The 12500-nt window shown below is 33.8% G+C and overlaps 1 protein-coding gene across 1 annotated transcript in view; it reads left to right on the forward strand.

The window, feature by feature from the left end:
• The window catches only part of LOC137627578 (tubulin beta-4B chain-like), a 54340-nt gene extending 47868 nt beyond the window's left edge, over nucleotides 1–6472 (forward strand). Inside the window, exons 4-7 of the mRNA XM_068358664.1 lie at nucleotides 455–699; nucleotides 2130–2437; nucleotides 3253–3559; nucleotides 6203–6472. Of these exons, the coding sequence (XP_068214765.1) occupies nucleotides 455–699; nucleotides 2130–2437; nucleotides 3253–3559; nucleotides 6203–6472 (1130 nt within the window). The remainder of the gene's footprint in view (nucleotides 1–454; nucleotides 700–2129; nucleotides 2438–3252; nucleotides 3560–6202) is intronic.
• The last annotated feature ends 6028 nt before the right edge of the window (nucleotides 6473–12500 follow it).

Here is a 12500-nt window from a genome sequence, read left to right on the forward strand (position 1 = left end):
ATCGGAAATATTTATTTTAATGTTGTTACTCTTCTTATATTATTCTATTTTCCTTGTTTCCTTTCCTCACTAGGCTATTTTCCCTGTTGGTGCCCTTGGGCTTATAGCATCTTGCTTTTCCAAGTAGGGTTGTAGCTTAGCAAGTAACAATAATAATAATAATAATAATAATAATAATAATAATAATAATGATAATAATAATAATAATAATGATAATAATAATAATAATAGAAATAATAATAATAATGATAATTATAATAATAATAATAATAATAATAATAATGATAATAATAATAATAATAGAAATAATAATAATAATGATAATAATAATAATAATAATAATGATAATAATAATAATAATAATAATAATAATAATAATAATAATTTACAAAAATCTATTCAATTACGCGAATTCTAATGTCCGAACTATAATGAGACCCCTATTTCGACACAGGTCAGAGCGGCGCCGGAAACAACTGGGCTAAGGGTCACTACACGGAGGGAGCCGAACTCGTCGACTCCGTCATCGAAGTCGTCAGGAGCGAGGCCGAAAACTGCGACAGCCTGCAAGGATTCCAGATCGTGCACTCCTTGGGAGGAGGCACGGGGTCCGGCATGGGCACTCTCCTCATCTCCAAGATCCGAGAGGAGTACCCAGATAGAATCATGAACACCTTTTCAGTCGTGCCCAGTCCGAAGGTAAGAAGATGCGAATGTCAAAAGTTCAAACTTGCAGAAAATGTTTTTATGTTGAACAGGCTGACATAAGTCTTTTTATAGTTTAGATATGACATATCTGTTTTGATGTTGTTACTGCTTTTAGAATAATTTATTGTAAATTTTCTCATCGTTAATTTATTTCCATATTTCCTTTCCTCACTGGGCTATTTCTTTCCTGTCTGAGACCTTGGGCCTATAGAATATTGCTTTTCCAACTAGGGTTGTAGCTTGGCTAGTTATAATAATAATATTAATAATGATAATAATAATAATAATAATAATAATAATAATAATAATAATGATAATGATAATAATAATAATAATAATAATAATAATAATAATGATAATAATAATAAAGAAATCAATCAATTCAGGTGCATCCTAACCCTGTCATTAAGCCTCCCAGAATAACAAAAAGTTCTGGGCTTCATTGAGAAACATAATGTATCCTTAAACCATTATGATTAGCTATCTTTAAATTCTTGCTCAATTTCAATCATAACTATTTAATCTGGGGGCTGGCATACACTAAGACTGCTTTATGCTCAAGAGAGGATTTCTGACTTTCCTCAAGTTTAGCTCGTCCATAACTCTATTGATCAAATATTTCGAAACCTTTCCACAATTTCAGCTCTTATAGACCTCAACAACAAGTCGAGTCCATCAATAACCTCTTTACATACGCATGCAATTCCAGTCACACTAACACCATTCCTAACCTTTCATAGGCAATATAATTTAGGAACGATCCTACCGCTGCAGTATCCTTAAACTCATCACAATTTTATTCGCAAAAAATTTATTTCCTTTGAGAAAATTAAAATCTAGCTGATTTGCTATAAAACCAATCTAACAACATAATCTTTACATTGATTAGCATTTTTCATCCATTCAACAGTTATTTTATGTTTCACCACTATCCAGTAAAAGGAGGTGGGTAATGCATGCATGTGATAGATATAAATATAAATACACACACACACACATATATATATATAAATAAATAAATATATATATATATGTATATATATATATATATATATATATATATATATATATATATATATATATATATATATATATATATATATATATATATAGTGTGTGTGCGTACACATGCATGTATGTGTAATATCAATAGCAGCAAAGCTGAGTTTATTTTGCAATTGGTGAAATTAAGTCTGGTTCATTATACATTTAATTAGATTACTTAAACTGAATATAGCAGGTGCTTCAATGAGTCCTTATGGGACCAATCAGTTCAAAATACCCAAATTTTAGAATTGTTAAATTTCCTATGGGTAAAGTAAATATTTCATGTATACCTCTATATATTATAAGTATGGTTCATTACAAGGCCAGCAAAATATAGGCAAACAACCTCTGTACTTGACCCTTCTTTACTTCAGGTTTCCGACACTGTTGTGGAGCCTTACAACGCGACCCTTTCCTTCCACCAACTGGTCGAAAACACAGACGAAACCTACTGCATCGATAACGAAGCCCTCTACGACATCTGCTTCAGGACGCTCAAGATCAAAACCCCGACCTACGGTGATTTGAACCATCTGGTGTCCCTCACCATGTCCGGACTGACGACCTGTCTCAGGTTCCCAGGTCAGCTGAATGCTGACTTGAGGAAGTTGGCCGTCAATATGGTTCCTTTCCCGCGTCTCCACTTCTTCATCCCTGGATTCGCGCCTCTTGTGTCTCGAGGGTAAGGCAGAATTAGCTGTAGGTTAATAGTGTGATTACTGTCTCTCATTAACCTCTGCAGTTTACCTTACGCCATTAGTTGGGTTAGGCTAAATCGGACTTATGGTTGAAAGAGTCCCATTCCAAAGATGGTAACTGTGGCAGGGTGTCAAAAAGGGAATGAGACTTGTGTGAGCCTCTGGACTCAGCTCGAGAAACGGAGGCGACCATGAAGCAATAAGATTAAGTGCATCTTACATCCAAATCTAGTGGCATTGCGATTTACCTATTTTTATCAAATTCCTTGATCTCTTCCCACCTTTACAGTCACTTCCATTAGACAATACTTTTCTCTTTATTATGATTCATTAATAAAATCAATAACAGCAATAATTAATATCAGCTATAGCTTACTTCTCTGTGTTTAGACCTTAGACCATCATATTTCTATTCACAGTTAAGTAAAATAAAAGAATAAGAAAACTGCCTTAAAATTATAAGCTCATGAAAACACGGAGTGGAGAAATAACCATAATGCTAACGATTAACTGGCCTTTCTATGCTTTTCATGAATGCTCCTGGAAAAGTAGAGCTCCATTCAAGGACAGTGTAATTCATAAAATGATTGTAATTTGTCTGAATATTTCGGTAAGAGTCACTTGAAAATTCACAAACAAGCAATTGATCCTCTTCTAAGAGTCCAGCGTAACTTGCATATATGATCATGTTAAACCAGCGATTGAATGTGTTGCATCTTTGAGATCATATGTACTATTAAAGCTATATATTTCCAAAGACAGCCAAACGCAATGGTTCTCAACCAGCCTTCCCTTGCAGAATGATGCACTACAAGGCCAGCACGGTCGCTGAACTGACCCAGCAGCTGTTTGACGCTAAAAACATGATGGCGGCCTGTGACCCTCGCCACGGCAAGTACCTGACAGTGGCCACTGTATACAGAGGGAGGATGTCCATGAAGGAAGTGGACGACCAAATGCTCAACGTCCGAAATAAGAACTCCGCTTACTTCGTCGAGTGGATTCCGCACAACTGCAAGACTGCCTTGTGTGACATTCCACCAAGAGGAATGAAGATGTCTGGAACGTTCATTGGTAATTCGACAGCTATTCAAGATCTGTTCAAGGTGAGTCATTGTGTATTAGGTACACCAAGTGGGTTGCTCAATATTAGGCACCCTAGGTGAGTTGTGGGGTATCAAGTGAGTCGCTTAATATAAAGCACACCGGGTCGGTGAGTCGCTATATATCAGGCACACAAGTGAGTCCCTTGGTATAAGGCAAACTAGGTGAGTTGCTGGGTATTAGACACACCAAATGAGTCACTAGGTATTAGGCACACCAGATGAGTTGCTTGGTATAAAGCCCATCAGGTGAGTTATTGGGAATTAGGCACATTAGGGAAGTCACGGGGTATAAGGGACAACAGATCAGTCACTGGCACACTGAGTGAATTGCTGAGTATTGATTAGTTGAACTAGGTGACTTGATGGGTATTAGTCAAACCAGTTGTCACACAGATCACCAAGTAAGTCACTGAGTATTAGACCCTTTATGTGAGTGGCTGGGTATCAAAAACATCATTAGTCGCTTGGTGTTAAGCAAACTAGGCGAGTCGTTGGTTATTATGCGCCAAAGGATTATTATTAGTATTGCTATTACTTGTTAAGCTACAACCCTGGTTGGAAAAGCAGGATGCTATAACCCTAGGGGCTCTAACAAGGAAAATAGCCCAGTGAGGAAAGGGAAAAAGTTAAAATAAAATATTTTAAGAACAGCAACAACACTAAAATGAATATCTCCTATATAAACTATAGAAACTTTAACAAAACAAGAGGAAGAGAAATTAGATAGAATAGTGTGCCCACGTGTACCCTGAAGCACCAAGTGAGTTGCAATGCATTTGGAGCTCTGGGTATTAGGTACACCAGTTAGTTTCTGGGTATTAGGTGCACTTGGGGAGTCACTGGGTATGAGGCCCGCCCGGTATTAGTGTATATGCTAGGTATTAGGTAAATTAGATGAGTTAGTTGGATAGCACCTAGGGAGAAAATGAGTATTCGGCATAGTACACATTAGGCCATTCAGAGGACATGCTGCTTAAAAGGTGCACAGGGTTACTTGCTGGTATAAGTCCCGTCAGGTACGTAGCTCAAGGTTTGTTGCATCAGGCAATTTAATTCAGATAATTCCAATGGTATATTATGAAAAAAAAGGACTAGAAAGAAGTCCTAATACTAATCTAACATTTGGCATATGCTGCCATGCACAACAGAAAACACCAGTAACCAATAGCATACCAGAGATGCTTAATGATTAGCATGGACTTTCTTAGAATGTTCTCCAGTACAGGTGTATTATATTTTGAGATATGTGATAACTAAATTACTGCAATAAATGCCTTCTTGAATTCAAGTTACATCAACTTTCCCTCTTGGCACCATTTCCCTTAAAATGCATAACAAAGCAAAAATATATATTCATTTTTAGAAATGACATTTTTCATACCTTATGGTAAATATAAAACAGATGGGGCCATATACAAATTAAGCCGTAGCACTAAAATTTTGTTTTCAAAATGGGGTCACTCATATCTATACAGTACAGTAATTTTTAGGTGACGATATAAAAGAAAAAAATATAAAGCAAAAATTATTCATCTTGTATATGGGATTGGATTTATGAATTGAGCTAAAAACGGATAATTGAATCAGTAGAACTTATAAAGTTCAAACTTGCAGAAAATGTTTCATGTTGAACAGGCTGACGTAAATCTTTTTATAGTCTATATATGAATTATCTGTTTTAATGTTGTTAATGTTTATTAAGATATTTTGTTTAAGTTTTTTATTATTTTCTTATATCATTTACTTAATCCCTTGTTTCCTTTCCTCACTGGGCTATTTTTCCCTGCTGGAGCCCTTGGGCTAAGATCATCTTGCTTTCCCAACTCGGGTTTAGGCTTGGATAATAATAATAATAATAATAATAATAATAATAATAATAATAATAATAATAATAAATTATAATAATTTTCATGAATACAATTTACAAATATATATACTTATACTATATATATATATATATATATATATATATATATATATACATACACACACATATATATATATACATAAACACACATTATATATATATATATATATATACATATATATAAATATATATATATATATATATATATATATATATATATATATATATATATATATATATATATATATATATATATATATATATATATATATATATATATACAGTGCTCTCCATCCCCTTCTGAAACACACTACATATCGCACTAGGTCCCCAAGAAATCTCTTGGAAAAAGTATCAATACACCGATCAGCACATCTAACTTTCTAAATTCGAGTCGCTCATTGTTTACATTACATCTTCCCCTGTATTTTCATTGTTTACATTTCATCTTCCCTGTATTTTCATTGTTTACATTTCATCTTCCCTGTATTTTCATTGTTCACATTTCATCTTCCCTGTATTTTCATTGTTCACATTTCATCTTCCCTGTATTTTCATTGTTTACATTTCATCTTCCCTGTATTTTCATTGTTTACATTTCATCTTCCCTGTATTTTCATTGTTTACATTTCATCTTCCCTGTATTTTCATTGTTTACATTTCATCTTCCCTGTATTTTCATTGTTTACATTTCATCTTCCCTATATTTTCATTGTTTACATTTCATCTTCCCTGTATTTTCATTGTTCACATTTCATCTTCCCTGTATTTCGCAGCGAATCTCTGCGCAATTCACCGCCATGTTCCGGCGAAAGGCTTTCCTCCACTGGTACACGGGCGAGGGAATGGACGAGATGGAGTTCACGGAGGCCGAGTCCAACTTGAACGACCTGGTGGCCGAATACCAGGAATACCAGGAGGCCAAGGCTGAGGATGATCACGCGTACCTATCCGAACATGAACATGAGGATGCGGAGACGGAGGGGGAGGAAGAGGAGGAGGAGGAAGAAGAAGAAGAAGAAGAGGAAGAGGAGGAAGAAGAATAACAGGGGATTGAAATGCAGAAAGGGCGAAAGGAATAGATGACGAAATGTTGGAATGAGTGCAGAATAGGAAATAGGAGGCAAAGTAGAAAATAGCCAATGATAAAGGAAGAGGTGAAAGGCCAGCTCAAATCAGATGTATTCAATAATGTAATGATCGGATCAAATAAACAAATAAACATGAGAAAGATTCGATAAATTCCATTGAAGTGGCATCGGATAAATAAAAAAGAATATAACAGAACATAAAACGTTTATGTACATAATAATAATAATAATAATAATAATAATAATAATAATCATAATAATAATGATAATAATAATATGACAATATTTCACAGTTAACCCTATAGATTAATGACAAATGGTGAAAGAATCAAGACTAAAAAAAAAAAAGATTGAAAATTATGAAACAATTCCTAACATTCTTTCATAAATCATTTATAAAACGTAGGAACGATTAAGCTTAATAGCAAGATGAATATGACGATGAGTGAATAGAGAGATATAAAATGATTATGATGATGATGAAATAAAGATATATGATGATTTAACAGAGTTTATGACCAGATAAGCATGTTTAGAAAAATAAATGACATAAAAACAAGCATTGCATTCTCAACACCCGAAAGCTAAGCCCTAGAAATCAAAACTTAATCGAGTAATTAACAAAAATTGCAATTAAATAAAAAAATAATTAATTAAACGGCAAATTAAATCAAATAGTTAAAACAATTACTTCCTAATTACCGCTCACTGATCTTCCAGATTTCACCTGTCCATTTCACTTCAAAACTCAACTGATCAGAGGTGAGAGAGTACTTCGGCATTTTGTGATTCTTGAAAAACAAATCCTTTATACTATGTTTATATCCTTACTGGTTCTCGGAGAGAGAGAGAGAGAGAGAGAGAGAGAGAGAGAGAGAGAGAGAGAGAGAGAGAGAGAGAGAGAGAGAGAGAGAGAGAGAGAGAGAGATCTAATTGTAATTAATTACAAGGGATAAATTTTAGATAGTTTTACAAATGTCTTAGTTCTCTAGACTTCTACACAACTTACTAATTAATTATTGAATTTTCCTCTAGAGAGAGAGAGGGGAGAGAGAGAGAGAGAGAGAGAGAGAGAGAGAGAGAGAGAGAGAGAGAGAGAGAGAGAGAGAGAGAAATTAATCACAAGGGGATATATTTTGAGTGGTTTTACAAATGTCTTAGTTCTCTAGACATATATACAAATTTCTAATTATTTTTTGGATTCTCCTCTACTTGAGATCGAATCGAAATTAATTACAAGGGATAAGTTTTAAGGAGTTTTACAAATGCCTTAGTTCCTAGATCTCTTCAACACAAATTACAAATAACTAATCAATTCTTGAAAACTAAAAATCACATTTCCTGGACGTTGTGATTCCAGGATAGACAAATAAAATCAACCCCTCCCCCTTCAAAAATGATTAAATAAACTCTACTTCTTTAAAATAAAAAAAATAAAAACTTTATTTAATGGCATAGTCCTTGGATATCCCAGTTACTTCCCTCCCTACTTTTCAACTAAACAAATTGGAGCTAAAGGTAACATATATAGGTAATTTCAAATGATACACACTCCGTCCGTTTTCAATATGCTTTAGCAGAGGTACGCACGTACGAGGTATATAGAATATACATACATGCATACATACATATATATATATATATATATATATATATATATATATATATATATATATATATATATATATATATATATATATGTATATATATATATATATATATATATAATTCCTTCAATTGTTTTTTGTATTTCGAAAATAATTTCCAAAGTAATTTCCAATGACCTAAACTCCGTCCGTTTTCATTACGCTTTAGCAGAGGTACACACGTGTGTGTGTGTGTGTGTGTATATATATATATATATATATATATATATACATACATACATATATATATATATATATATATATTATATATATATATATAAATATATATATTCCTTCAATTGTTTTTTTGATATCTATGAATCTCAAACAGTTCACTCATACATTAAGTGAATAGTTCATGTTTCATATCTTCATTATGAAAACTGGAATAGAGAAGAAACTGTCACATTTATTTTCCCAAGCGCTACAGCTGTTTTCTAAATATATATGTTTAAGAGTTCTTTCCTTCAGTTGCATCAAAACCAAAAATATGGAAAAAACATAAGATATATCTATCTATACATATGTATGAAAAAAGGAAAAATTAAGCAAACTAAATTGAGGATAGGTATATAAGCATTATGTCATAATAAAAAATTATATATAAACAATACTAGCCTCGAGGTTTAATGTTTTAGAATGATTTACTAAACAAAATATTAATATAGCAAAATCTACCACAAGCACGAAGCACAAACATAATATAAGTTAAGGAAAAAATATTTAGAATTGTTAAAGAAGTATGGGTGACCTAGAGTACTGGGAGTTCGCAGGACGGGTTACTGGGTCCCAACCTAATATAACTTAGTTTTCCCTCTTAACTAACCCAAACATAACGTGGCCTGTAGTATCTACAGGAAGGCAGATACACGCATTTTGTATCTATTCAGTTTAAGGGAACTAAATATACCTGAAATACAAAAAATAAAAAAAAAAACTAATAAATCAATTAAGTGACAGGCTCTCCATTTTTACGTTGAAGAATCTTGGCCATTCATCTTCTTTTCTTCTTTAAAGTCTTTTCATGTTTTCGACCATGTCATGCTAAAGTACTTTTAAAAAGAATCAAAAAATAAGTTTACTTCCATAATTCTCGATTGACATACATACGGAAAAAATTAACATTGTAATTTTTTTTTCTCATCCAATAAAAGTTGACAACTACAAAATGGCTGAGTATTTCATATCCTTTTGGTTTAGCTAAATAACAATTGTGAAGATTTTTTCAGGAGTGTATGTTGTAACTTGTTCTTAATATTTAAAGGACGCATTTCCCATTTGTTTATGAGTTTTGTTCAACATATATTAATCTCCATTTGAGTTTTTTTTCATAGCACTAGCCTCTAAACCTGTGGACTATAAGATATTTTAACTTGATATTATTTTTATATTTATCAAACAATAGATAGTACTTTTGAAAAGTAAAGGCTGTATATTTCTCCTTATTAACCCTTTGAGCGACACTGGACGTATTTGACCACAGCTAACCGTTGTTGTTGTTGTGTTTTTTTTTATAGCTCAATTATCAATTGAGAAACAGATCAGCTTGTACCTTTTTTCCTACTTGGTAGGGTTGCTCATTTCATTCCAGGGTTATGGAGGCCTATTGGACACGTCCCTGCCGTGCGATCGCCATACTGGGGTTCGAGTACTGCTCAAGCTCGATAATTACTTACACTGTCTGTAACCTCACCATTATTGTGAGTTAAGGATGCAGGGTTTGAGGAAGCCTAAAAGTCTACCTGCTGCGTTATTAGCAGCCATTGGCTGGTCTTAGCTAGGTTGGAGAGAGGGATTGGGCGCTGATCATATATATATATATATATATATATATATATATATATATATATATATATATATATATATATGTATATATATATATATATACATATATATATATATATATATATATGTATATATATATATATATATATATATATATATATATATATATATATCATCATCATCTCCTCCAACGCGTATTGATGCAAAGAGCCTCGGTTAGATTTCGCCAGTCATCTCTATCTTGAGCTTTTAATTCATTACTCCGTTAATCATCTACTTCGCGCTTCATAGTCCTCAGCCATGTAGGCCTGGGACTTCCAACTCTTTTAGTGACTTTTAGAGCCCAGCTGAACGTTTGGTGAACTAATCTCTCTCGGGGAGTGCGAACAGCATGCCCAAACCATCTCCATCTACCCCTCATCATGATCTCATCCACATATGGTACCCAAGTAATCTCTCTTATAGTTTCATTGATAGGCGTATCCCTTCTCGTGTACTAAGGTACCGAGTGAAGGACAAAACATGGTTTAATGATGATTGTAGACATGCTTATTTGGAGAAGCAGGAGGCGTATAATCTTTGGAAGGGTAACAGACCAGATTTGACCTGGAATAACTATACTCGGCTTAGAGATTTTTCTCAGAGTTTACGCTTCAACTGAAAAGGAATAAAATCTAACCATAAAAGAAACCCTTTCTGGTACAATCGAGGAGCATAAGTGGTGGACTACCCTTAAATCTGCACTCTTTGGTGTAGATGCAACAGTTCCTCCTTTACTTAAACCAGATGACTCTGTCACTCACTGTCCAAAGGAAAAGGCAACTCTTTTGGCTGATGTGTTTCACTGTAAGCAGAGTAATGAGAAACTTGAACTTCCCCATTCCTGTTTTCCTGAGGCTAAACTAACTAGTTTAACTTTTGGATCTCGTGAAATTAAAGCCCTGTTGATGGACCTTGATGCTTATGGGGTGTAGACCCAAATGGTATTTTTTCTTTATTTTTTATAAAGACTGCAGATTTCTTAGCTCCAAAGTTATCTGTTTTTTTTTTTCGCGCAAGTTAGCAAGAAGAGCTTTTAGCACTTGTTGGATAATTAGTAATGTTATTCCACTATGTAAATGTGTTTGTGGTAGCTCAAGTCCAACTGATTACCGCCAAATTTCCATAACTCTTATATTATCTAGTTTTTTGGAAAAACGTCTTAATAGGTTTGCTGAAAGTAATCATCTGTTCCCCCCTTTGCAATTTGGTTTTCGTAAAAGCCTTGGAGCATGTGATGCCCTTCTTACAATCTCTAATGCTGTACAGAAATACCTTAATTGTGGTCAGGAAGTTCGTATGATTGGCCTTGATTTTAGTGCTGCCTTTGACCGTGGTAATCATGAGGCCCTTGTTTTCAAACTGAAACAGTTGGGATTGGGTGGGTCGTATCTTAGAATTATTATTGAATTCTTAAGCAATAGATCTCAAAGAGTTGTTGTTGATGGGTACCATAGTGAGTATACGAATGCAATATCTGGTGTTCCACAGGGTAGTATTCTTTGCCCATTACTTTTCATGCTATATACACATGGCATGTGGTTTGGCCTAGAAAACAAACTTGTTGCATATGCAGATGATGCTACTCTCTTTGCATCAATTCCATCTCCTGGATGTAGATCTGAGGTTGCTTAATCCTTTAATAGAGATCTAGCTGAATTAGTGAATAGTGCAAATTATGGGGCACGAAGTTGAATCCTGACAAAACTCAAAAGTGTGATTGTAAGTAGGTCAAGGATAGTGGCTCCTCAACATCCAGGTCTCTGCATTGATAATGTTTCTTTAACTTTGTACGACTCTTTTAAAATTTTAGTCGTGATTATCGACAGCAAATTTACTTTTGAGAAACACATTAGGCCTATCTTCTTTAATTGCCTAAAAAAATTGGCTCATTGAGCAAGTGCTTTAATTCTTTCATTCTATCTTGTTTTGATTACAGTTCTCCTGTCTGGTCTTCAGCTGCTGATTCTCATCTTAATTTGTTGGACAGGAACTTACGGTCTATTAAATTTCTTATTCCTGATTTAGATATTAATCTCTGGCACCACCGTTTAATTAGTTCATTGTGCATGTTGCATATCATTTTCATAATTCTGAACATCCTTTACATTCAGAAATTCCAGGACAGTTCCATCCTATTCGTAATACTAGGTATGCAATTAATTTTATTAGTCAGGCCTTCTCCATCATGAGGCTCAATACTTTACAGTATTCTAGAAGTTTTATTCCAGCTGTGACCAAGTTATGGAATGATCTTTCTAATCGGGTAGTTGAATCAGTAGAACTTCAAAAGATCAAAGTTGCAACTAATGTTTTAAGTTGAACAGGGGGATAAGTCTTTTTATAGTCTATATATGAATTATCTGTTTTAATGTTGTTAATGTTTTTTAAAATATTTAAAATATTTAATTTTAATTTTTCATTACTTCTTATATTGTTTAATTTATTTCCTTGTTTCCTTTCCTCATTGGGCTATTTTCCCCTGTTGGAGTCCTTGGGCTTATAGCATCTTG

The sequence above is a fragment of the Palaemon carinicauda genome, chromosome 35 (genome assembly GCF_036898095.1).
Source record: "Palaemon carinicauda isolate YSFRI2023 chromosome 35, ASM3689809v2, whole genome shotgun sequence".
NCBI lineage: Eukaryota > Metazoa > Arthropoda > Malacostraca > Decapoda > Palaemonidae > Palaemon > Palaemon carinicauda.